Raw genomic sequence first — 25,601 nt, forward strand, 5'->3', positions numbered from 1 at the left:
CCCTGCTTGTGTTCCCTCTCTCGCTGTCTCTCGCCCTCTGTCAAATAAATAAATAAAATCTTTAAAAAATAAAATAAAATGAATGAGGATACTTCTGCCCTGCTGTGTAGGATTGCCATGAGGACAAAGGGGATGATAGGAGAAAGGAGATGATGTCAAGTGCCTAGAACGGTGTGTTGGGTGTGTGGGGGGTTGCCCCCTGAAGTGTGCATCAGGACTAATTGTTGTTAGTCTCAGCCCTGGGGCCTGGGTTTGTTTTTCAGAAACAAACGTTTTCTGGCCCCGGGGGAAGTGACAGATGGTTGGCGTGTGATCAGTCCCGCAGCTGCAGGAGCGTCCTCGGGGCCTGGAACTCTCCCGGTCTGGCTAAGAACGCTGGGATTCACTTGTCAAGAGACCTGCTAGGGGCAGTGGAATGTCCTATAACATTCAGGAAGCAGGACGTGGCGACTTTCCCTCCTTGCGGAACCCCGGTGGCTTTGATCTGGCTTCCCTGTGCATTGAAGGACACGCTCCCCCCACCCGCCGCACATTTCCAGGAAGAGTCTGGTCTGGGACACCCCCAGAGTGGGAAGCACCTGGCCCACACCAACGTCACGGGCATTCTCGGACATCAACAGGGTGATGAGCAACAGAAGTGAATATCGCACCGTTTGGCGTGAGGAACGTTGATTTTCGCCCCAGCCCCGCGGAGGGAGGGGCAGGCCTGTGGGAAGCCCTTCCCTTCCCCATAGACTGATTGTTGACTGCCTTGTGGAAAGGAAGAGCTTCCGGGCACCGAGCCTGCGCAGCTGACCCAGGTTCCCCACACTCCAGGCCACTTTCTGCGGCCACTCCGCTTTCAAGTGGGGAACCAGTCCCCAGGTTTTCCCAACTTGTTGGTTCTGGACCCAAGTTGCCCGTCTCCGTGTTTTGAGGTCGTGGGACTTGTGAAGGTGCAACGTGATGCACAGAAGGGACCCTATTGACGGAAGCTCTGGGTTTATAAAGGACTGAAATCAACTCCCATTAGCTTAAGTCCTAAAAACCGCACCCAACAAAACAAAACGCAGAAAGCCCAGGGGCTCCGGATGGGCGCAGGGCTAGATCCAGGTGCTCAGCCTTTTGGGATCTGCTCTCTTCTGCTTGGGCTTAATTCCCGGACAAACTCCACCACTGGGTAGTAAAAATTACTGCAGGAAGCTCCGGGCTTCAACCCTACAGCACAAGGAGAAGGACTCTGCTTGTATTTCAAGCAAAATCCCAAGGCTGACTCTCATTGGTTCCATTAAGTCAGAAGTCCGTTGCTTTTATTTTTAAGATTTATTTATTTATTTGTCAGAGAGAGAGAGAGACAGATTGAGGCAGACAGAGAGAGAAGTAGGCTCCCTGCCAAGCAGGGAGCTCGATGCAGGGCTCCATCCAGGACCCTGGGATCACGACCTGAGCCGAAGGCAGATGCGTCACCGACTGAGCCCCACAGGCGCTCCAGGATCCTTCCCTTTTTTTTTTTAAATTTTTTTTTTTTAGATTTTTATTTATTTATTTGACAGACAGAGACCACAAGTAGGCAGAGAGGCAAGCAGAGAGGGGGGAGGGGAAGCAGGCTCCCTGCTGAGCAGAGAGCCAGATGCGGGGCTCGATCCCAGGACCCTGGGATCATGACCTGAGCTGAAGGCAGAGGCTTAACCCACTGAGCCACCCAGGCACCCCGGATCCTTCCCTTTTTGAGGCTGAATCATATTCCAGTGTCTGGATGGACCACATTTCGTTTCTCCATTTACCCGTTACTGGAATTCTCGCCCTTGATCTGTGAACATGGCTGGGCTGGTATCCACTTGGGTCCCTGTTTCCAGTTCCCCGGTGTGTGTATCTACACCTGGAATTGCTGGGCCACGGGGCTGTTCTCTCGGGAGATCTGCCTGACTGGCTTTCCCATCCCCACCTGCATGTCTTTTCGCCTACGGAGAGACCAAACACCGGCAGGACAAGGGGCGCCCGGCTGGCTCGGTGGTGGCGCTGCGACTCTTGATCTTGGGCCGATGTGTCTGAGCCCCACGTTGGGTGTAAAGGTAACTTTAAAAAAATAGGCAGATTCTGGGGTGTCTGGGTGACTCAGTGGGTTGGGCCTCTGTCTTCCGTTCAGGTCATGATCGCGGTGCTGGGATCCAGCCCGCATCGGGCTCTCTGCTCAGCGGGAAGCCTGCTGCCTCCTCTCTCTGCCTGCCTCTCTGCCTACTTGTGATCTCTGTCCAATAAATAAGATCTTAAAAAATATTGGTAGAAAAATACATTGAGGAGGTTCCTTTTTTTTTTTTTTTTACATGCAGAAAATCCAGTCTTTGCCTCTCACGTGCCAACCGAACAGCGTGGAATGAAAACATAATAGGAATCAGCGGAACAGGCGCTCTGGGCCGGTGCGCGCGGCACACCCGGGGCTGAAGGGAACGGACGGGGCACACGCCGCTCTGACCTCTTCCGTTTGGAAGGGAGAAAGGCGGGTGACCGGCCGGAGCGGACGCTTCGGGGCATGCTGTTTCCCACCAATAAACCGGGCGTGGGGGGCGCTTTGCAGACGGAGACTCCCGGGGCCCTGCGGGGTCGAGCCCGGGACGCAGGCGGGGGCAGCAGGAACGCGCGCAGGAGCCGCCCCCCCGGAGCAGACGGTTCCTGCAGGAAGGAAACAGGGAGACAAAGGAAACGTGAAATTAGCACGTTTTGGCGAAAAGAGCCAAGAGGTCCCCTTCGCCTACTGTACAGATGGGAAAACTGAGGCCAAGAATCGCCCAATCCTAGGCCGCTTGAGACACTGGTCCCCCAGGTCTCTGAGGACAGCCCCTCTGAAGCTACGTGGCAGCAGCAAACAGGGTGTCGTGTCCGCCTCTGCCTCAGTCTCCCAGTCCGATTCTCCCAACGGTCCTCGCGATCCCCTTTTCCCGTCGCCCAGGGCGGTCTCGAACCCTTAACTCAGCTCTCCCCGCGCTCCCGCGAGTCCCGGGAGCGGCGCTCGGGAGATAGGCGGCCCTCCTCGGCCCGGCGCGCAGCCTTGTGGGGATTGTAGTCCCGGCCCCCGCCCCTGTGCCGCGCCGACCCCGCCCCTGGAACTACGCTCCCGTCGTGCCCCGCGGCGCGGGCGGAGGCGGGGCAGGCGGTCGGTTGCTAAGCCTTGGGAGGCGCTGCGCTCGCGTGCGGTTCTTCAGGTAAGCGTGGGGCCCCGGGGTCTCGGCTCTCGCGGCCCGGGCTCCCACGGACGGCGAGCCGGGTGCTGACGGGCGCGGGGGGTAGCGTATCTCGGCTGGCGGGGGACGCCGGCCGTGCCCGGCGCCCAGGCTGCGGAGGGCATCGGCGCGTGTGCGTGTGCGCGTGCGCGTGGGGCGGCCGGGCCGCGGGCCGCCGCTCCCCCGCCCCCGCCGTTGACGTTGTGCGCGTGCGCGCGCCCCTGCGGGCGCGGGGGTGAAAACCCCGTACGCCCGGCTGCTCCGCTCGCCCGGTCACCCTCCCCGCGCGCGTGCCTGGGGTGGTCGCGGCCCCCCCTGCTCCGGGTCCCGCCCCTGCAGGCCTCTAAACGGGCGCTGCCCTGACGCTTACGGACAGCGTGAGTGGTCCGGGGTTTCTGGCCTGGCCCGGCAGGGGGCTTTCCTCCTGCACCCGGCGCGCCCGACCTCCTCGGACTTTTGCACCGAAGGGCGTGGGCCGCGCAGGACGCCCCGCCGTCGGAGAACTCCGTATCGGCGGGGGGGGGGGGGGCTCGTTAGGGTGCAGATGGCAGCTCCCTGCCTCCCCGCTGGGCCCGGAGCCGCCCGGGTTGCGCCCTCGCAACCAGCACCGAACCAGCACCTGGCGCGCTGCGAGCGGGCCTGGGATCCAGCCTGGCTGTCCTGTTCAGGACGGCCTGCCTTCCAGGGCCTGCTGCGGGTCACTGCCTCCGAGGAGGCCTCCTTGACTGCCCACCCACCCCAGAGCATCACTGGCCCCGGGTCGGTGTGGGGTCTCCTGCGGGTTTCGTCCTTTTCTGCCTCGGACAGCCCTGCGTGATGGTGTTGCATTCCCATTTTTCGGAGGGGGACGCTGAGGCTGGGGCTTAGGCCGGGTGCCCCGGGGTTCACACCCAGCTTCTGGCCTGCCTTCCTAATCCAGTGGGGAGACGGGGCCTCGAGCCTGAGTTCACTGGGTGCTGCCTGCAGGGCGCCTCGGCTGCCCGAATCAGTGCCACTTCCTGGTTCCCTTCCAGTGCCAGAGCCTTTGGGACTTCCAGGCACCCCTTCTGTGGTGGGGCGACACGGGGGCAGGTAGTCCTCAGCTTCCGGGGCACTTGTGTTAGAGTCCTGTGCCCCTGGCCCAGCTGTGGGGGCTCCCATATGCAGTTGTGGCTCCCTCCGCCCGGTCCGGGACTTAGTGCCTGAGGCAGAGGCACTGGAACCCTGCGTGGTCGGTCCTGAGCCGGCTGTGGCTGTCCCCGGACTGTCCCCGGCCGTGCCAGGGATGGCACTGAGCTGGGCGAGCATAGCAAATGGTGTGGGGGGCGTGGAGGCAGCTGGGTGCCTGGAGCCGGACGTTGATCTCAAGCTTCGGGGATGAGAGAGGAGCCTGGTGCCCCAGAGGCCTCCAGCCCGCTGCACGTCCCGGCTGGTTGAAACAGCCCTGGTGCGTGGACCCTGGTGCGTGGATCCTGGACTGGCACTGCCCTCTGGACGTTGGGATGGGGAGCTCAGGCGGGGACATGGTCTCCAGAAGCTGTTTACTCCGTATCTGTGGAATGGGCTCCGGAGAGCTGGTCGGATCCCGACTCTGCCTTCCCTGCCTGGTGGCTCCAGGATGTCCTTCCCACTCCCAGAGCCTCATCTTGTCTTGTAGAAAGGGGACAGTTCCCCAGCTCCCTTCTGGGTCACTGGGAGGACACGTGGCAGCTACAGTCCAGCAGCTGTCATCCAAGGCAGAGGGCCTTGTTTGGAGTCTGCTGACTTGGCAGCTGCCTGGTGTTCTTACCCCTCCCCGCTTTTTTTAATAGCTTCACCGAGGGGCAGTTCACCCATTTGAAACGGACAGATCTGTGGTTTTTAGGACATTTGTGGGGTTGGGAAACCGTCATCACCGGCTTGTTCCTGAACACGCCACCCACCCCCAAAAAAGCCCCGTTCCCATTAGTAGTCATTTCTCATCCTCCCACCCCGAACCCCCACGAGCCCCCTTCCTGTCCTGGGAGGAGCCTGGTCTGGGCGTGTCACACGCATGGACTCACACCCCGAAGGCCACACAGGGTGTGAGTTGACGCATCTGAGACACGCCCAGACCAGGCTTTCTGTGTCTGGTTCCCTCCCTGAGTGTTGTCGGGGTCTGTCCCCAGGGTGCATGGGGACACCTCACACCTGCTGGCGGCGGGGGATGCTCCTGTGTGTGTCCATTTATCCATCGAAGGACACTTGGGCCATGTCCACGTTCCGGGTGCCGTGAAGGCTCTGCTGAGAGGACACGTGCAGGTCTCTTGGTGAACGTGTGTTCTCGGAGCTGCGGGCGCGTGGCTGGGTGTGGAGTGGAGTAGCCGCGGCTCAGACAGACGCTGGGGCTTTACCCATCCTGCCTAGGGGCTGGCACCCCGGCCGGCAGTGTCCCAGGGCAGGCGGCTTTACTTGTTGCCTGTTCTGTTTTCATCGGAGTTGTACTCTCGGAGGGGCAGGTGGGGCGCGTATTGTGCTGTCGGGTCCTGGGCGTGGCATGTGCTGGGGGCAGATTCAGAGTCGGCACCGTGGGCCCTGCTGTGGGCCCTGCCTGGCACGGAGCCGTGAGTGTGCTGGGGGGCCCTCTGCGCCTTCTAGTCCTCGTGGTTGCCAACGGCACCCGGGCTCCACGCTGGCCAGACGTGCATCGTGAGCTCAGGACACCCTGGAGGGTGAGGCCATCCCGTACCTCCCAGCGGGCCTGGCTGATGAACACCCACGGTTAGGGGCAGCCGAGGAGTGGGCTGGGAGGCGTGTCATGAGAAGTGGAAGCCCACGGGTGTCAGAGATGATTCCAGCCCTTCCCTGTCCACAGGGAGGGAGGCAGGAGGGGGCCGGTCTGCCCGGGATGCCAGCAAGCTGTGGGGTGTGGGCGCGTGGGGGCAGCAAGGATCCCCCACAATCACGTCGAGATGACCGGGAATTGGGGTCTGACGTTACCCGTGGCGGTCCCGACCAACAGGGGCACGATGTGAGGTACGGACGCAATGTTAAATGTTCTAGAAGCCGCCGTTGCCAAAGCGCAGAGAGGCAGGCGAGATGAGTGCCGTCACCAGGTGGACGGTCGGCGTGAAGACGAGTACTGAGACCGTCCGTGTTCTGTTTCTCACTGGGTGCGACCTGGCGTGCATGTCCACAGTGGCCCGTGTCCCGGGGAGACAGAACGGTCAGTGCGGGGCTGAGTTCTGCAGACCAGGACTTGGCGGGATGTGAGCACGAGTGCGGCCACCGCGCTCCATGTGCGCGGACTCGGACGAGCCTTCGGATGCCGCACGCTCCCGGGACCTGGGACGGACTTCCGCGCTCTGCCGGGCGTCTGCAGCTGACGGATGAACGTCTGCTCCGATCTCTGTCTCCCACAGTCGGAGCCGTGCCGAGGATGCAGGCAGCCCCGGGCCTCGGGGAGCAGCGCGTGGACGCCAGCACCGGGAACCCGGAGCCGGAGCCCGTGCCGTGGCAAGCCCTCCCGGTCCTGTCCGAGCAGCAGTGCAGGGACGTGGAGCTGGTGCTGGCCTACGCCGCGCCCATCCTGGACAAGCGCCAGACGTCACGGCTTCTCAAGGAGGTGTCCGCCGTGCACCCGCTGCCCGCGCAGCCTCACCTGAAGAGGGTGCGGCCCAGCCGCCGCGCCGGCCCGCACGCGCTCGAGATGCTGCTGTGCCTGGCGGAGCCGGCCGCGGGGGCCAGGTCGCTCGCCGAGCTCCTCCCGCAGCCCTCCGTCGACCCTCGTGGCCTGGGACAGCCCTTCCTGGTGCCCGTGCCAGCCCGGCCGCCCCTGACCAGAGGCCAGTTCGAGGAGGCGCGTGCCTACTGGCCCACGTCCTTCCACGAGGATAGGCAGGTGACTCGCGCCTTGGCCGGGCGGCTGTTCTCGGCGCAGGAGCGCTCGGCCATGCAGGCTCACATGGAGCGGGCCGTGTGGGCAGCGCGCCAGGCGGCCGCCAGGGGCCTCAGGGCGGTGGGAGCCGTGGTGGTGGACCCGTCCTCTGGCCGCGTGCTGGCCACGGGCCACGACTGCAGCAGCAGAGCCCGCCCCCTGCTGCACGCCACCATGGTGTGTATTGACTTGGTGGCCCAGGGCCAGGGCCGCGGGGCCTATGACCTCCGCCCCTTCCCCGCCTGCTCCTTCGCCGGGGCCGGCGCCCCCCAGGGCGTCCGTGTGGGCTCTGTGCGCAAGCTGGACGAGGATGGGGACGTGTGCGCGGACAGCCTCCCCTACGTGTGCACGGGCTACGACCTGTACGTCACCCGCGAGCCCTGTGCCATGTGCGCCATGGCCCTGGTGCACTCGCGTGTGCAGCGCGTCTTCTACGGCGCGCCCTCGCCCGACGGCGCCCTGGGCACCCGCTTCCGCATCCACGCCCGGCCCGACCTCAACCACCGCTTCCAGGTGTTCCGTGGGGTCCTGGAGGCCCAGTGCCGCCGGCTGGACCCCGGCTCGTAGGCACCGACAGCTCGGTCCCCTCAGACCCCCTTCACCTCCGTCACTGTCCCGCTGTGGGACGCGTTTCTGCCCCAACGGCGCTTTTCCCCGGGCTTGAGCTTCGCGCGGTCCAGCTGGGGGGGGCTGGGCCCTCGGACTTCCTTCTCCAGCCGCGGCTTGCCCCGAGCCCGAGGGTCTGCTGGGACAGGATCCCCTTTGTCCCGGGTGTCTGGAAACGGCTCTGCTTGTGAAAATAAACAGCCCCGAACCAGGTTGGTGTCTGTTGACAGCCGCAGGGAACCGTGGTAGGCAAGGGTCCTTGGGTCAGGTGACCACTCTTGCCAAGGTTTGGGGTTTATACACGGCAAGGGGAGCTTCTGAGCCAAGTGGGGGATGCGTGCTGGCCTGGGGGGCACCTTCTGGCCTGTGTCCTGGTTCTGGAAGGGCGGGGCTGGCCGCGGGGTGTTTACACAGGGCGGGGGTGGCCTGCCAGCCTGCACTCCGCTGCCTGAAAGGCTTCTTCTGCTCGTCCGGTTTCCTGTTCTTCAGGTGGGGCCAGCTGGGGGTCTGCCCCAGAGCCGTGAGCAGTAGAACCAACGTCGGTTTGCCCAGCACGTGTGGATTTGGGATCCCTGCGGGGCCTAGTTCATCCCTGCTCTGAGCTTCCCCTGGAGCCCTGGGGGTCTGCACCCAGCCCCCACCGGCCCACAGGCACAGGGCAGGGGAGGGGGTCCGCCCGCAGGCCAGTGCCGTGGATGGGCAGTGCAGTGGGGCTGGGAGCCCACCCGGCATGTGCGCACAGAGGGCTGGGCCAGGCCGGACCAGAGGGCATCCTGGGGGTGGGGGCGTGGACCCTGGGAGCTCAGGGTCATTGGAACCTTGTCACCTAGAATGTGCGTCTGAAAGCTGTCCGTAGGTTCCCAGTGCTGGGGACAGTGAGGCCCGGGTGGGCGCTGGGCACGGCCCCGTGAGTCCAGCTTCTGTCCTGGTGACGGCAGTGCCCACCCACAGGGCCCTCGGGGACCGACAGAGTCCCCACAGGCGAACGTGTTGGTGGCGGCCTGCTCCGCGTGATGCCGGCTCCTCTGGTTCTCGGTAGGAAGGGCCGCCGGTGGCCAGCGGCGTCCCCAGCTGCCTCGCTTGGGTCGCTGCGAGGCCCTTAGCTCCGCCAGGCTTGCAGGGGCAAGGGTGCAGACCAGAGAGGCCGTGTGACTCGTGTGATGTCACACGGCACTGAGCGTGGACCCAGGTGTCGGCGGCGCTGAGCAGGTGCTCGGAGCTGTTCGTGGAAGAAGAGGGAGCTTGGGGGGTGGGGGGGACAGGGAACATGTTGGCTCTGGCCGGGTGTGTGTGGGGGCAGCAGGCCGCCCCCCGTTCTGCCAGCTCTGCGGGAGGCACGTGGGGCCGGCCTGCCGGTTTGGGGTGCCCTTTGGGACCAGAGCACAGACACCTCCGGGGCGGCCTGGAGCTGAGGCCTCTGGCTGCGGTTGCCGCTGAGCGTGCAGCTGGGGTCGGGGTCCCCCAGCGGCCTCGAGGACCTCCTGACTGTGGCTGTCTCCCCTCCAGGTGGCCGTAGGCTTCTGCCCCGCCCAGTTGTCACAGCGGAAATGTCTGGTGAGTCTCGCCCAGAGGCCCTGCGCCGGGGGATCCTGTGGGGGGTCCCCTAGTGCCAGACGCACCCTGACAACCCCCGGGGGGGCGCTCGCCGCTCTCCTCCTGTGGAGGGTGTTGGGGTCAGTTCCTCGCTCTGAGCCGGACGGGAGGGCGATGTGGGCTTCTCTAGCTGTCCCCCGGCCCAGGCTTTCTGCCCTGGGGCCCGTTTGGTGGTGGACATGGAGGTGAGGCGTGAGGTCTGGGCGTCTGGGCTCATGCCTGCATGTGTCGCTCTCACTCTGTCACAGGCGCGGCCCCTCGTCCCTCTCAGAAGGGGGGGTGGAACGTGTGGGTGAAGTGAGGGGGCCTGGGGCCCCAAGGCCACGGCGAGGCCGCGGAGCGCACACTGTCCGCCCACGTTCACACCCGCCCTGCTGTGTGTAGTCAGTCCCGGCATCGCCCCGTCCCTGGTGGGGGGGTGTGGGGCTCTGGGTGCTTGAGGTCCGCGGCTGCTGCTGGCAGTGGGACTCGAACCCAGGTTCCGGATGCGATTTGGCGGGGGTTTCCACCTCCGGGTCGCGGCCTGACCGCGGGAGGCGTCACGCTGTCCTTGCGGTGGGTGGCGGGAGGGGAGGGTGTCAGACATCCAGGAGGGAGGGAGGTGCTGGTGGCCCAGGGAGCAGTGGGGCGGAGGGCCGGGTGGGGTCCTTGTTGGGGCCTCGGACAGGAACCGTGAAGGGTAGTGACCAGGGGCTGTGGCGTGGAAGCCGTGAGCCCGTGCGGGGGGCCTTCTCCCACATCCGAGCACAGAGGCTGAGAGCCAGCACGCTGAGTGGGATCGGCTCCCTCTCTGCTCAGGCTGGGGACCCCGTGGCTTCCTGCCTCCCGTGGTCATGCCTCAGGGCTCTCTGCGGCCAGTAAGGTGCGGTCCGCCTCTGCCTCCACTTGTCCACCCCTCCCTGGTCCCTGGGCTCCCCACTGCCTCTCCATGGGCTCACACTGATGCCCTCCCCCAGAGCCCACGGCCTCAAACTTTTCACTTCCTGGAGTCTCTGTTTAAGTACCTACTTTTTTTTTCTTTTTAAGATTTTATTTGTTAGGGCACACAAGCAGGGGAGGGGGCAGAGAGGGAGAAGCAGGCTCTTCCAAGGGAGGCTCGATCCCAGGACACGGGATCATGACCTGAGCCGAGAGCAGACACTTAGCAGGCCGGGCTAACCTCACGGCTCTTTATCGGTGAGCTCCGCGCCTGGCATAGAGCACAGTGAGGGTTCGAACTCACGACCGCGAGATCGCGAGCTGAGATCAAGAGTCAGACGCTCGGGGCGCCTGGGTGGCTCAGTGGATTAAGCCGCTGCCTTCGGCTCAGGTCATGATCTCAGAGTTCTGGGATCGAGCCCCGCATCAGGCTCTCTGCTCCACAGGGAACCTGCTTCCTCCTCTCTCTCTGCCTGCCTCTCTGCCTGCTTGTGATCTCTCTCTCCGTCAAATAAATAAATAAAATCTTTAAAAAAAGAAAAGAAAAAAAAAAAAAAGAGTCAGACGCTCGGCGGGCTGAGCCAGCCAGGCACCAGGCCCTCCTGGTGGAGCACAGCTAACCCCCCACCACACACGCATTTTCTGGCTCACCCCTCTTGCTCAGTCACCGGGATTATTGCCGCTGTCCCCCGGCCAAGAGGGCAGACCCCCTCTGGCTTTGGTTTACCGCCTGGCCCTCCAGGTGCTCAGGAGGCTGTCCGGCCACAGCCGTGACGTCTTCCAAAGGCTGACGGTAGCACGGACCTTGCCGCGCTCAGGCTAAGCCCTGTCCCCAGAAGACACGTCCAGTCTTCACCCCGTTCCTGCGAAGCCGAGCCGCTGTGTGTGGCTCGTGGAGCGGGCTCAGGCTGGAATAGGGTAGCCGTGATGCGGTGGCAGGTTCCCGTAAGGACACACCGGGGAGATGGCCGTGTGCCACCGAGGCAGGCACCATGTGGCCGCATGCCAAGGGCCGCCTGCAGCCCCAGGAGCTGGGAGGGGCAGGGGGGACCCTCCCCTGGAGCCCCTGGGGCGGCGCCGCCCCACCACACCCTGAGCTCAGACTTCTGGGCTCCAGGACCCAGAGAGGCTACAGTGCTGTGGTTGGAACCCGTGGCTGGTGGGCATGTGTCCGAGCTGCCCCAGGAAGCGCGTGCATTCGGAGTGCCCCCGAGTCCGCGCGTCTCTCCAGCTGCTCTTCCGAATCGCCACAGCCAAGGGGGTTGAACCGTTCACCGGGGCGCCTGGCAGCTCCGTCGGTGAAGCAGCTGCCTTCAGCTCAGGTCACGATCCCGGGGTGCTGGGATGGAGTCCCGCGTCGGGCTGCCTGCTCCCTGGGGAGCCTGCTTCTCCCTCTGCCCCTCCCTCTCTGCTTCTCTCTCTCAAATAAAATAAAATCTTAAAAAAAAAACATAAACCACATTTATTATCTCTTATTGTGAAATCAGGAGTCCTAAACCCCGGCGTGGGCAGGGCTGGTCCCCCGGGGCCCATGGAGACTCCGCTCCTGCCCTTCCCTGGCCCGCGGCCTCCCCCATCCTCCCCGCCGGCAGCGCGGGGTCCGCTCGTCTCGGGGACCCTCGCCCTCTGCCGCCCTCTCGTGAGGACCTGGGGAGCACACCGGGCCCCCCGGGAACCCAGGGTCACCCCTAGCTCGCGGCCCTGACAAGGTCCCCTCTGTCGCGGAAGGGGACACGTCCGCAGGTTGACAGGGATGGGGACGTGTTTGGGGCCGTCACTGAGGCCCCAAACTGGTATCGTTCCTTGGTGTTTTGTGTCCCTGCAGGAAAGGAGAACAACTTCCCACCGCTGCCCAGGTTTATCCCGCTGAAGCCCTGTTTCTACCAGAACTTCTCGGACGAGATCCCCATCGAGCACCAGCTCCTGGTCAAGAGGATCTACCGGCTGTGGCTGTGTGAGCGGCCGGGGCAGGGCGGGGCGGGGCGGACACGGCCGGGGCCTCCCACGCCCCTCAGACCCGGGCCTGGGACAGCCCCACCATGAAGTCGGTCCCATCCTCAGGCGGCGGGAGCCCGGATTTGGGGCTGAACCTCGCCTTTCTGACAGTGATGCCTTCTGAGCCCTCGTCTGGCTCTGTGACGCCCGTGCTGACCGGAGCCCGGCCCCGCGTTCCCAGGGGGCGGAGGGGTCCAGGCCCGCTGCCCTGCGAGCCCACTCACCCTCCGCGCCCCCTCCCCAGTCTACTGTGCCACGCTCGCCGTGAACCTCGTCGCCTGCCTGGCCTGGTGGATCGGCGGCGGCTCGGGAGCCAACTTCGGCCTGGCCTTGGTGTGGTTGCTGCTCTTCTCTCCCTGCGGCTACGTGTGCTGGTTCCGGCCCGCCTACAAGGCCTTCCGGTGAGTGCGGCTGCGGGCGGGCGACCCTGTGTGCTCGGGGCCTGCGCCTCGCGGCACCTGTCGTCAGACGTCCGTGTCCCGGACCGTCCGGTGGGGTCGGGGACGGCTTCTGTCCGGGGGTGGCCGCCTAGACTTCGGCGACGGTGGTCTGGTTTGTCCTGTAGGGATTGAGTTGAGAGACCGTTCCCGTAGCTGCCCACCCGCTCGTGTCAGCATTTCTGGTGTCTTCAGAGGGTTGGGGGACCATCACTGCGTGTAGTTCCAGAACATTCCATCAGCCACCAGGCAACCCCGTCCCATCAGCCACCGCCCCTCCCCATCCATGGAGGAGCCTCGTCTGGGCGTGTCACACGCGTGGGCTCACACCCCGTGGGGCCTTCTGTGTCTGGTTCCCTCCCTGTGCGTCGTGGGCTCGGGGTCGTCCCCGGGGCAGTGCGTGGCGGCGCCTCGCTCCTGCCGGGGCCGAGGGACGCTCCTGCGTGCAGGGAACGCACTGGCTGTTGGCAGTTCTAGGCTTCTGCGGACCTTCGCCCCAGCAGGGCCCTGTTCCTCAGGACCTGCCGTGATTGCCCCCGATGGTTCCCGAATCCCGGGAGTCTGCCAGCGCCCTGAGGCCCCCCAGGGGGGTAAGAACTAGAAACCCGCCCGGCCGAAGCCGGAAGGGGCCGTTCTCCCGGGTTCCGGGCCGGCTCAGGCAGCCTCGCTCCGCAATGCTCGCGGCGGGTGGACGGCCTGGGAGCGCCCTGCCTCCTCCTGCGGCCCTCGGGGTCCTGCAGGCCCCGTTCTCCTTCAGTGACCTGGAGGTCGCCCGCGCCACAGCCCCTTGGCAACTGTCCACGTCTTCCGCAGAGCGTACGGGGATCTTAAGTCTGTGACACGCTTCCTCCCCGGGTCAATGTTCAGCGATCTCGTGAGCATCGTCGCTCACCCTGGAACCCCTCGCGTCCCTCTGCAGCCGGGACTCTGTCTGGGGACAGCAGTGTTTTCCGGAGAGGCCGTGTGGCCCGCGGAGTCCCCGCCCGTCGGAGCGCCCGCCTGATGGCGCTGGGGCTGGCACCTCCTCCCGGGCCCGCCGTGACGGCTGTGCTCTCTCCCTCTCCAGTGCCGACAGCTCCTTCAACTTCATGGCCTTCTTCTTCGTCTTCGGAGCCCAGTTTGTCCTGACCGTCATCCAGGCCATCGGCTTCGCGGGATGGGGCGCGTGGTGAGTCGGGCGCCTGGGCTGCCGCGCGGGGGCGTGACACACGTTCCCTGGGGGGGGGGCGCTCCAGCCTCCCAGGGTGGGAGAGAGACGCGAGTGAGCACAGCGGTGGCCCTGCAGGGCTGGGGCTGGGGTCTGCTGCCCGTGCCCACCCATGCCCGCCCCGAGTGTCCTGCCCAGACGCAGTCCCAGCGCCTCGGAGAGGCTGGTAGGTGTGTCCCCCGGGGTGTGTCTGGGAGGAGCGGCTCGGCAGACAGCAGGGGGGCCCCCCGGGCGGCTGCCTGTGACCGTGCTGTCCGGAGAGAGCGAGGCTTTTTGTATTGTAAGCTTTATACCCACGTCTGTGGCCGCCGTCGCAAGTTAGGACAGACTTAGCGACTTAGACAGACTCATTTTACACTTCTGGGGTCAGGGGTCTGACGTGGGCCTCGTGAGGCCAAACCCCCGGTGCTGGCAGGGCTGGTCCCCCTGGAGCCCCAGGGAGACCCGGCTCCTGCCCTTCCCTGGCCCGCGGCCCCCCTCCGTCCTCCCCGCTGGCAGCGCGGGGTCTGCCCGTCTATGGGACCCCTGCCCTCTGCCTCCCTCTCGTGAGGACCTGGTGAGGACGCTGGGCTCCCTGGAACCCAGGGTCACCCCCACCTCGGGGCCCTGACAAGGTCCCCTCTGCTCTGGAAGGGGACATGTCCCAGCTCCCAGGACAGGAATGTGGGTGCCTGTGGGGATGCTGGCCGGTCGCAGGTCGTGTCTTTGGCGTGGAGTGTCCCGTGGGCCGCTTGAGGCTGCTCGTGCGTGTGCTCGGCCTTCTCGGTGGTCTGGAAGTCTCTCTCTGCTCAGGTGCGCCTGTTGGCCTCTTGGTTGGCATCCTATGGGGTGTTCATGGCCTCCTGAGCCTGCCCCTCAGTGCCTTCCTATTGTCCGTCCCCTCCTGTGTCTTCTGCTCCCCGCTACAAAGTCCGCGAGTCACTTTCTGCTCTCACCTGGGATTGTTTCCAGAAAAGCCTCCCTGGGGCTTCCTGGTGTAGTTTCTTTCCAGCCTGCTGAGCAGATGAGCTCTGCGTGGACCCTTGGTATCGGGCTCCTTCCCAGCTGATGTCCTCCCAGATCTGGGTCTGGAGGGCCGGTGAAGGGTTGTCATTGGGCTCCCAGGTGCGGGGATGTGCCGGGAGGACCCCAGGGCCGAGCAGACGGTTTTCCCAGGGCCGTGGTTTATACAGACAGAGGACAGGAACCAAAGTGACCTCAGGGCAGGGGCGTGGGGGGCGGGGACACCAGGCAGGAGCTTCCAGAGCCCTCTCCCGGGGTGTCCCACAGGACACGCTTAGTTCCCCCAAACGAGACAGCACCGTGCGTGTGTGGTGTGGTCTCCGGGGGCTGGCAGAGACCCAGCACCGGGTTCTCCATGGGGTTGGTCTCGTGGCGCAGGCCAGGAACCCCGGCTCGGGAAGGGGAGCAGGTGCTCAGCCCGAGCCTCGCGTCTGCACAGACGGTGCAGGGACCCGAACCCCCAGCAGCAAGGCTGGCCGGAGCCCGCAGTCCGGTTGCAGACGCCGCGGAGGGCCAGCCTGGCGAGCCGGCCGGTGGGGAGGGAGGGCTCCGGCCCCCGCGCGAGCTCTCCTCTGTGCAGTGTGACCCCACCCCGGTTCCCACATCTTCCCCAGGGGCCGGCCTGTGTAAGGAGGATTTTAGTCTCCTTCCCTGCTGGAGTGCAGGTCAGACGGGGCAGGGGACAGGTGACCAGCTGGGGAGCCGGGCAGAGAGCCGCCCTGAAACGTTTCCTCTCCTGAAGACGCGGGAGGAGGAGGAGGGACGCAGCATGTGCCGAGCAGCCGCAGGCCTGCCTGCCCTCGCAGCCGGCGTCGTCGCTCCCGTTCTCTCGCTGGGCACTGGCCTGCTCAGGTGGCGGGGGCTCCTCCTGGCTCTGCCTTCTTGGAACGTCCGTTGGGGTGGCTGGGATCCCACCGAGCTCCTTGGCCTCCCCGGTGCTCGGTGCAGGGAATGGGGACCCCGAGGTGCTGGTCTGCCAACCCACGTTGCCTTTGGAAGCCCAGCCCAGGGTGACTGCGCCCCTCTGGTCCCTGGTGGCCCACTGCCAGGGGACGGGTATGCGGCCGCAACTGTGGCCGTCTCTGGTCTTGGCCCTCTGACGGGACACACAGCGGCCAGCTGTGTGGTTTTCCTCGGGGCGCCCCCGCCCGCCCAGTGTCTCAAGGATCTGTCGCTCCCGCGCAGGGGGCATTTCTGCGAACGCCTCCCTGGGGGCCCGGAGAGGAAAAGGACGCTGAGTCGCACACGAGTGTCCTTGGTGCATACGTGTCTGTACGAGACCCCAGTGCCGCTTCGTGCCTGGGAAACCGGCCTCCACTCCTCCGCGCGCTCCTCTGGCTTACGTTCTTCCTCCCTTGCTCGGTGTTTTCGGGGCGCCTGGCGGGCTCGCTTGGGGGAGTTTGCGATGCTAAACCTCACCTTGTGGGTTCCAGCCCCGCATGGGGTGCGGAGCCCACTTCCAAGTTCAAGAAATTTTATAAAAAGCTCTTTAAAGTACAGTTTCTTTCTTTCGTTCTAAGCGCTCTCTTTGGCGAGGGGGTTTGCGATCACGCTCCCAGCGCGCAGCCTGGGGAGGAACCCCTCGGGGGCGGCAGCTGTGTGTGCTTGGCCATCAGCTGACCGAGGTCAGGAGAGGTGGGACCGTCCCCGCGGAGGAGCAGAGGAAGCTGAAAGAGGCTAATCGTGTGCACCGCATCGCGTTGCCCTCGGGTCTCTGGCACGTGCTCCAGGCCGGGGCGCCGCGTAGGGTTCAGACAGGGTCCACCCTTGGACTGGGCCCTGTTCCCGCCTCCAGCCCCTCAGACTGTTCCGGAGGCCTGGGCTGAGCCCTGGGGCGAACCGGGGGAGGGGACCGAGCTCTCCCCACAGCGGGGAGACGGTAGGACGGAGCCGGGGGTTGCCTACCCGAAGACCGGGAGCAGCCGAGCCCATCAGGCGCCCCTCAGTGGGGTTTCTGTGTTGGGCCGCTTTGGGGTTTCCAGGGAGGCGCAGGGACAGGATGGAATGCCCGTGGCCGTCGTGCCCGTGGGCCTCGGACAGGCCTTTGCCGCTACTGGAGGCCTGCACGGGTATAGTGCTGCTGTCCCCAGGGCCGTTGTCGGCAGCCCCGCGTGGCCATGTGTCCTTCTGTTCAGGATCCCACGTGACATTTAACTACGTTCGGTTCGGCCGCCTGTGCCCGTGGGGCGCGCGCTTCCATGGACTGGTCCCCCCCAGGCTCTGCCCTGCGCCCGTGCCCTCCCTTCTTTCCAGCTCATTTGTGGGGCCGGAGGCTTCCTTGCCCTGCATGTCCCTGAGTTTGGTTTGCTGTTTTGTTTTTTCATTTTTATAGTATTTATCTCAATTTAAAAAAATTTTTTTTTTCTTTTGAAGATTTTATTTATTTATTTGACAGACAGAGATCACAAGCAGGCAGAGAGGCAGGCAGAGAGAGAGGAGGAAGCAGGCTCCCTGCCGAGCAGAGTCTGATGCGGGGCTCGATCCCAGGACCCTGAGACCATGACCTGAGCCGAAGGCAGCGGCTTAACCCACTGAGCCACTCAGGCACCCTCTCCCAATCCCATCTTGTTTCATTTTTTCCTTCCCTGCCCCCCCAGTCCCCCACGTCGCCTCTCATCCTTCTCAGATCAGGGAGATCATATGATAATTGTTTTTCTCTGATTGACCTATTTCACTCAGCGTAATACCCTCTAGTTCCATCCACGTCATTGCAAATGGGAAGATTTCATTTCTTTTGATGGCTGCATAGTATTCCATTGTGTATATATACCACATCTTTTTTTTTTTTTTAAAGATTTTATTTTATTTATTTGACAGAGAGAGATCCAAAGTAGATAGAGAGGCAGGCAGAGAGAGAGAGGGAAGCAGGCTCCCTGCTGAGCAGAGACCCCGATGCGGGACTCGATCCCAGGACCCCGAGATCATGACTTGAGCTGAAGGCAGCGGCTTAACCCACTGAGCCACCCAGGTGCTCCTATACCACATCTTCTTTATCCATTCATCTGTTGATGGACATCCAGGCTCTTTCCATAGTGCGGCTATTGTGGACGTTGCTGCTATAAACATTCGGGTGCACGTGCCCCTTCGGATCCCTACGTCTGTATCTTTGGGGTAAATACCCAGCAATGCGATTGCTGGGCTGGAGCGCAGCTCTATTTGCAACTTCTTGAGGAACCTCCGTGCTGTTTTCCAGGGTGCCCGCACCAGCTTGCCTTCCCACCAACAGGGCAGGAGGCTCCCCTTTCTCCGCGTCCTCGCCAGCATCTGTCGTTTCCTGACTGGTTAATTTTAGCCATTCTGACCGGTGTGAGGTGGGATCTCACTGTGGTTACGATTTGTATTTCCCTGATGCTGAGTGACGTGGAGCACTTTCTCATGTGTCTGTTGGCCATCTGGGTGTCTTTGCAGAAATGTCTGTTCATGTCCTGGGCCCGTTTCTTAGTTGGATTCTTTGTTCTCTGGGTGTTGAGTTTTCGAAGTTCTTTACAGAATTTGGACATTAGTCCTTTATCTGTTATGTCGTTTGCGAGTAACTTCTCCCATTCTCGGCTGTCTTCTGGTTTTGTTGGCTGTTTGCCTCACTGTGCAAAAGCTGTTGATCTTGACGAAGTCCCAATAGTTCCTTTTTGCCTTTGCTTCCCTGGCCTTTGGCGACATTCCTAGGAAGAAGTTGCGGCGGCTGAGGTTGAAAAGGCTGTGTTCTCCTCAAGGATTTGGACGGCTCTCACTTGAGGTCTTTCATCCATTCGGAGTCTTGTTTTCCCGTGGAGTAAGGACGTGGTCCGCTTTCGTTGTTCTGCCTGTGGCTGTCCAATCGCGCTTTGGTTTTTAGAGTAACGGCTATAGCGAGCCCCCGTCACAGGCCAGAAATCCACTCTCACAGTGGACAGCTTGGTGGCTTTCGTGCACCCTCAAGAGTGTGCACCCATCATTTCTGTTTAGTTGAGGAAGGTTTCATCTCCCTAAAGCAGCCCCGTCCCTGGCAGCCGACACCCCCTCCCCAGCCCCCGGCCCCCACGAGCCCCTTCCCATCCATGGAGGAGCCTGGTCTCACACCCATGTGGCCGTCTGTGTCTGGTTCCCTCCCTGCGTGTCGTGGGCTCGGGGTCGGTCCCTGGAGCAGCACGTGGAGGCCTTGATTCTGCTGGTGGCCGGGGACGCTCCCGCGCGTGGGGGGTGTGCCGTGTGTTTCCGTCCGAGCCGACCAGCGTCCGGGGTGCTCTCTGCAAGCTGCCCTTGTTGGCGCGTTGGTGACATGTCTCCATGTCTCGCGTGTGCGCCGGTCGCGGGGCTGCACTTCTGGGGAGTTGCCAGACTCCGCAGGTCTCGTGTCTCTGCTCCGTCTCTCACGCCGTGTTCTCCCCTCCCTGGTTTCAGCCCCGTGGGAGCCCCCGGCGTCCCTCGTCCCCTCCTTGAGCCCTGCCCTCCGGCCCCGCTCCTCCCTGCATCCTCCCTGCTCCCGCCGTGGACACCGTGGCCGCTTCCTGACCCGGACGGCTCGCGGCAGGCTCTGTCGTCCATCGAGCTGTAGCTGGTGGAGGCCAGTGTGTCCCCCGCCGTCCCTGGAGCCTGAGTGGTCACCCGTACGGGAGATGTTTCTCCACCCTGGTCCTGCGGGGAGGCTGGGGCTGTGGAGCAGGTCCCCAGGCCCGCATTCCTGCCTGCGTGTGCCTTCACCTCCCCCCGAGACCGCAGACCTCAGGCTGGGACCCCGCCCACCTGGCCCCTCTCTCCGGGCCGCAGCCCTGCTGGGAGGACAGTGGTCCCAAGGCTGACTGTCCCCCGCCGCCGCGCCAGCATTTCTTCCCCTCCCAGGAGCCTCCGACCACCCAGCACCAGCCTGGACCGTCCAGCCGCCTGGCTCGGCCTCACACTGCGTCCCCTGCCCGGCTGACGTGCCCTCCCCAGTGGCTTTCCCAGCCCCCTGCTGAGTGGGACCGGGTGGCAGGTCTGTCCCCAGGGCCCAACACAGAGTGAGCCTGGGGCTCAGGCTCCTCAGCCGCCCCCGTGTCACGTACTTGGGTGGGGAGGACTCGTGGCTTCCCTGTGTTCAGAGCGTGACGCAGTCTCCGGAGCATGCTTCCGAGAAAGCCACGCGGGTTACCGCACGCCAGCGCTCACCCTGCCGCCCGAGGCGCGAGGACACTCGCGGACCAGTGCAGGCAGCCTCCGGAGACGCGGGGCTCGGCCTCGTGCGTGGGGCACAGCAGGCCTCGCGTGGGGCGGTGGGACGCAGCCTTCGGCTTCTCGGGGGCGCTGCTGCAGGGCTGTAGGGGGCAGCGCGCGTGTGGCCGTGGGGGCCTGGACCAGCAGGCCGGGCTGGCTGATCCGCGGACGTGGCCGCGCGGCGGGCTCCGGAACACCAGGCTGCCCGCGGAACAGCCGGACCGCCTGAACGGCGCACGTGGACGAGTCCTAACTTCCCGGCTACTGCTCGGTCTTCTAAGTCCCTGAAGCGCACGTTATTTCCTGCCTCTTGGCCCAGGAGGCGGGTGCGGATGCGTGTCCACGCGCGCCCGGGACGGAACATGCCTCACACGGTCCTGCTGCACCGAGGGCTCTTTAACTCTTCTCCCTCTCGCGTCCTGCGCACCTCCTCAGCGTGCCGTCGTGAGGCTCTGGCACGCCAGGCGTCTGTGTCTTTCCAGCCGGTGAACGTTTAGGGCCCCCCCGGCTTTGCATGGCGACTGGTGATTCTGTGGTGTAAATTCTTAGGAGCAGGAGAGCTGGGTGCAGCCATGAGCACGTAGGGCTTATCGTGGATAACTGCCGCTGCCCCAGCAGAGGGGCGCGCTCCCTCCAGGGCAGGGCTCCTCTCTGCAGCCCCTTGCACACGCCACACTTCCCCGTGTGGCAGGGGAACGCCAAGACCCCGTTCCAGCGTGTGTTCCTCGTTGCTGGGGTTGAGCGTCTTTTTCTGTGTTCGCCGGCCCCTGCAAGTCCCCATACCATCACCCATTTCCCTGTTAGTCATTTTTTTTCTTGTTGATTTGTTGGTGATCTTTACATATGGAGGATGCTGGGCCCTTGTTTGGGGCACGTGCTGGCACCCATGCTCGCTCTCTCTGGCCCTTGCAGTGGCTGGCTGGCGGCAGTCGGGTTCTTCCAGACCAGTGTCGGGGCTGCTGTGGTCATGCTGCTCCCGGCCATCATGTTCTCCGTGTCGGCTGCCATGATGGCCATTGCGATCGTAAAGGTAAGTCCTCTGGGTCCTGAGACTTCTAGCATCTTCCCACGCATCCCATCGCCCTAGCCCCCAAGCCCCGGGAGCTCGTCTCATCCCCATTTCAGGAGCGAGAGACCGAGTGTCCGGGAACAAGCTGACCGCTGCTCAAGCAGGCTTGGGGAAACAGCGTAGTGTGGGCCGTCGATGGCCGCATCTGCCTTCAGGGACACCACCTGCCAGAGTCCCCAGCACGTGCGTGGCTGGGGTGTGCTGCATGCTACCCGATTTGGCTGCCGCTGGGTGCTGGCCGCCAAGTACAGTTCAATTGAGATTAAGTAAAAGTAAAAATTTGTGGGCACCTGCCACACCCACTCATCTCGGGTACTTGCCCGGCTGCGTGGGTTCGGTGGGCCGTCTCCACCGCCACGGGAAGTTCCCGTGGGCAGGACGGCTCCGGGCGCTCGGAGACTGCGGCAGAATGCTCGTAGCGCAGCCCCGCGGAAGCTGGCGGGCACGCGGCCTCGGGGGACACCGGGCCTGAGCCCTCAGGTGTTGGTCAGAGGCCGTAGCCCATGGCTGTGCGTGGAGTCCCCATGGGAAAGTGAAGGGCGGCGGGCGGCACTCTGGCCCCAGCACGGGTGGTGTGGTGGGCGTGACCGGAGTCTCTCTGGCCTTTGTGCTGTGAGGTCCTGGCCGGTAAAGCGCGTCGCCTGGCTTCCGGAGGCTTCCCCCCTGCACGTGGCTGTCTGGGAACGAACACAGAAGCATTGTTCCGCAGCCCCTGTGTGGACATTCGGGGGGCGCGGAGGGACCTGCGGGACCCACGAGTGTGCGCGCAGACGCACAGCGAGGGAACCTGAGCGTGGTCCACACGGAGCGACATTCCCAACCAGGGACTTGCGCGCAGCTGCAAACATCCGGAGTTAGAAAGCAGACACTAACTGAAGATGCCCGTGGGGCCAGAAAAGAAAGATTTATGGACTCAAACAGAGTGTGTTCCTCCTAGACGACACCACGCCTGTGTCCCTCCCAGGCCCGGGTGCAGGGGTGTGCCGGGAGGACCCCAGGGCCCAGCAGGCAGTTGTCGCCAGGGCCGTGGTTTATACAGACAGAGGACAGGAAGCAAAATGAGCTCAGGGCAGGGGCGTGGGGGGCGGGGACACCAGGCAGGAGCTTCCAGAGCCCTCTCCCGGGGTGTCCCACAGGACACGCTTAGTTCCCCCCAAACGAGACAGCACCGTGCGTTTGTGGTGTGGTCTCCAGGGGCTGGCAGAGACCCAGCACCGGGTTCTCCACGGGGTCGGTCTCCCGGGTCCGTCTGCCCGGCGCGGGCCAGAAACCCCGACTGGGGGAGGGGAGCAGGTGCTCAGCCTGAGCCTCGCGTCTGCATGGACGGTGCAGGGACCCGAGCCCCGCAGCAGCAAGGTTGGCCGGAGCCCGCAATCCGGTTCCAGACGCCGCGGAGGGCCAGCCTGGCGAGCCGACTGGTGGGGAGGGAGGGCTCCGGCCCCCCAAGTGAGCTCTCTCTCTCTGTCCCCCCACGCCCGTGGAGAGGGCAGAGAGGGATATTTAAGAGTCACAGGGCAGAAGAAAGACCCCCGTGTGCGACGGGGTCCGCCTCACTGGTCAGCAAAGCATCCAGTTGAAATGCCAGTTTTCACCTGCGGAGTTTTCCAGAATTTCTAGAGCTTCCAGCACTGGCCCACGTTCCTTGCGCTGCCGTGGGGAGTCAGTCCTTCCTGGGGCTCTCTGCCTCGGAGACCGTGGGCCACAGGCAGGACGTGGCGTGCAGGGCGCCAGGGTCAGGTGGCCCTAGAGCCCGGCGCCAGAGCAGGGCAGGAGAGCAGCGCTGGCGGCCACGCACGGCAGCAGCAGGGGGACCGTGGCCGTGGGTCAGGCTGGCGCCCTCCGAGGCCACCATGTGGGCTTCGGCATTTTGTGACGCGTCCGCGGAGCTGTTTCTGTGGCTTGTGTGGTTCCTGCGAGAGGTCCTGCCGCGAACACAAGCGGGTCTCGTCGCCTGCCACAGGCTCAGTTTGGATTCTCTCCTCTCTGTCCCCGTCCTCTGGCCTGCAGGTGCACAGGATCTACCGGGGGGCTGGCGGAAGCTTCCAGAAGGCGCAGACTGAGTGGAGCACAGGCGCGTGGCGGAACCCGCCGTCTCGGGAGGCTCAGTACAACAACTTCTCGGGGAACAGCCTGCCCGAGTATCCCACTGTGCCCAGCTACCCGGCGGCCGGCAGCCAGTGGCCTTAGAGGGGCTGGCTGGCCCTGCTGCCTGGCCGCCCCCATGCCCTCTCCCCTCCCCAGCCAGGGCGGCGGCGCCCGCGCGCGCTCAGAGACCCACACTTGTGTTTCTCTCACCTCCGGGAGCGGCCGTCCTTACGGGCGGCGCCCGGGAGCTGCTTGTCCTCCGATGCCCAGCAGGAGGACGCTCTCTCCCGTGGAGGTCTCCGTGCCCACTGCAGGCCTCCCCGAGGAGGAAGGGCAGCAGGCCAGCCGCCTGCCTTCTGGGGCTGACGGTGCGGAGCAGGACTCGGCCGGGGCGTCCCCTTGGCCCTTCTCGTCCCCTCGTTCCTGTCCCTGCGGGCGACGCTTGGCCGGGTCCTCCGTGTTCTTGTCCTCTGTGTCCTTGTCCACCTGCAGCCAGAGAGCTCTTGTGGACAATCCCGCGGAGTCAGCCAGAGGCCGATGAGCCGCCTGGGCGCCATGGTCTGAGCCTCCGTGCGTCTGTCCATCTGCCCCTCGGGCTCTGTGCAGGGCCGTTGGCCGGCCCGCCCGCAGTGGCTCTTCCTGGGAACGTGGAGCAGACGTCTGTCGAGATCCGGAACCCGGGGTGGAACCCCTCTGGGGGAGGACGGGGGGCCACCGCCTGGGCCGGCTGCCTGGAGCCTGCAGCCACGCGGCCCCGTCCCGAGCTGCAGGAAGCAGGAGACGGAATTTCTCGGGAGCTTGGCCTTTTAGAAGGAAAGAAGTTGTGCGAAATCTGTGCCTTAGTGAGGAATCTCAACGAAACGTCACTTTTCTGCCCTCTGACCCTGTAGCTTCTGAGACAAAGGACCAGAGCACCCCGTGGGCATCTCGGCAGCGCCCTTTTTGCGGACAGGCCAGACAGGCCCTCATAGCCCCGTGGCCCTTTCTGGCCAGGCTCCCCAGGCACCCCGAGTGCTGCCCCTCGGCCCCTGGCTGACCGCCCTGGGGTCGGACAGGGGCCCTCTGCATCACACAGTGCCGCGCCGGACGCTGGCCCCCCAGCAGCCCCGGCCAGCCAGGCTCGTTCTGTGCTCTCCACGCCCATGCCTGCTTGCTTCGGCTCCTTGTGCCAAGCACCACGTGGTGTCCAAAGGCGGCCGTGGTCCCTGCAAATGCGCCCGGGCCTGGGTTCCCTTGGGTCTCAAGCCATGGGTATCCCCACACGTCCCCAAGCCAGCCTCTGCAACAGGCACACACTGCCCTGCCCGTGGGGCCGGGTGGCCTGCGGAGCAGGTGTGGCCCACGGTAGGAGGCGCGTAGGCCCCTTTGTTACTCCGTGACGGGTGTGTTATGGGAGAGGATCCTGGAAATAAATCCTGTCGTCCTGCATCACGGAGCCTCTGCGGGGCTGTTGGGTGCACGGCCTGCTGCCCTAGCCACCCCACGCCGCCCCTGCCCATGGGCCCTGCCCCACACCGCCGCACCCGCAGCTGTCCGCGAGCCACCGCGGCGCGTTTCCTTTGAGCTCTTCGTTTCAGTCAGCTTGCTGCTTTTGTGCGGAGCGCTTCCAGCTTGAGAAGGGAATTGTGCAGAAAATGAGAACCCAGCGTCACTCACCTTGAAGGGAAGATAATGGTAGGCGTGGCAGGAAGAGGAACGGGAGAGCCTCCCCAGGCTCCTGGCATGGACACCCCGCGTGGGAGTCCTTCTCCACGGGACACTTTGCCAGCACAGCAAGGAGACCAGATCCACGGAGAAACCCCACCAGGCCCCAAGCAGATGGCCTGGGCTGCCTTGTGCCCCCCTCCCCACAGATTCACGTGTTGGTGTCCTCGTGCCCAGCAGCTCAGAACGGGAAATTATCTGGAAATGGGGTGGTCTCGGGTACTTAGTTAAGGTGAAGTCACCCTGAAGTCGGGTGGGCCCTAAAACAATGCAGGAGAGAAACCTTGTGAAGACGGGGCTGAGATGGGGGAGATGCTTCTACGGGCCAAGGCATGCCAAGGTGACCAGTGACCCCCTCACCCCCTGCCCCGCCCGGCGAAGCTTGGGCGCCTGGGACAGGTTCTCCCCCAGCGGGAACCACCCCTGCGATTCTCCTGGGGCCACGCCCTCCCGAGCTGGGAGGCCGCCCGGGGAAGGCGCCCAGCAGTTGCTAGAGCAACGAAACGGGGAGCCGGGCATGCTGTGCCATGGGCACGCACCTGTCGACGTGTGGCACCCGGAGTGCGTGGGTGGACAGAGAGCGGGTTGCCCTGGGCTGGGTAGGGAGACTGGACTGACAACAGCAGGAAGATGGGGGGAGTGCGCCCTCAGCTCCCCGGGGACCTGGAAGGACGCAGCCTGGGGCTGGAGTTGAGAGACTGGGACCCGTTGTGCGGGTGACCGTGTCACAGAACCACAGGCAGGGCTT

At 64.3% G+C, this 25,601-nt stretch overlaps 2 protein-coding genes across 3 annotated transcripts; both read left to right on the forward strand.

The window, feature by feature from the left end:
* Window positions 1-3,096: 3,096 nt before the first annotated feature.
* Window positions 3,097-24,577, forward strand: SCAMP4 (secretory carrier membrane protein 4). 2 transcript variants are annotated; one of them, XM_045990333.1, is made up of 7 exons: window positions 3,097-3,179; window positions 9,184-9,231; window positions 12,014-12,142; window positions 12,428-12,584; window positions 13,687-13,788; window positions 20,908-21,025; window positions 23,072-24,577. In XM_045990333.1, the coding sequence occupies exons 2-7, from the start codon at window positions 9,225-9,227 to the stop codon at window positions 23,249-23,251; spliced, it is 693 nt and encodes a 230-aa protein (XP_045846289.1). In that variant the 5' UTR covers window positions 3,097-3,179; window positions 9,184-9,224; the 3' UTR covers window positions 23,252-24,577. The 2 variants fall into 2 exon arrangements, with proteins under 2 accessions (XP_045846289.1, XP_045846288.1); XM_045990332.1 differs by lacking the exon at window positions 3,097-3,179 and adding an exon at window positions 4,480-4,637.
* ADAT3 (adenosine deaminase tRNA specific 3) lies at window positions 3,127-7,644 on the forward strand. The gene is made up of 2 exons (XM_045990331.1): window positions 3,127-3,179; window positions 6,557-7,644. Exon 2 carries the CDS (start codon window positions 6,574-6,576, stop codon window positions 7,636-7,638), a length of 1,065 nt encoding a protein of 354 aa, XP_045846287.1. The 5' UTR covers window positions 3,127-3,179; window positions 6,557-6,573; the 3' UTR covers window positions 7,639-7,644.
* Window positions 24,578-25,601: the final 1,024 nt, after the last annotated feature.

Source organism: Meles meles, chromosome 20, assembly GCF_922984935.1.
Source record: "Meles meles chromosome 20, mMelMel3.1 paternal haplotype, whole genome shotgun sequence".
NCBI classification, from domain to species: Eukaryota; Metazoa; Chordata; class Mammalia; order Carnivora; family Mustelidae; genus Meles; species Meles meles.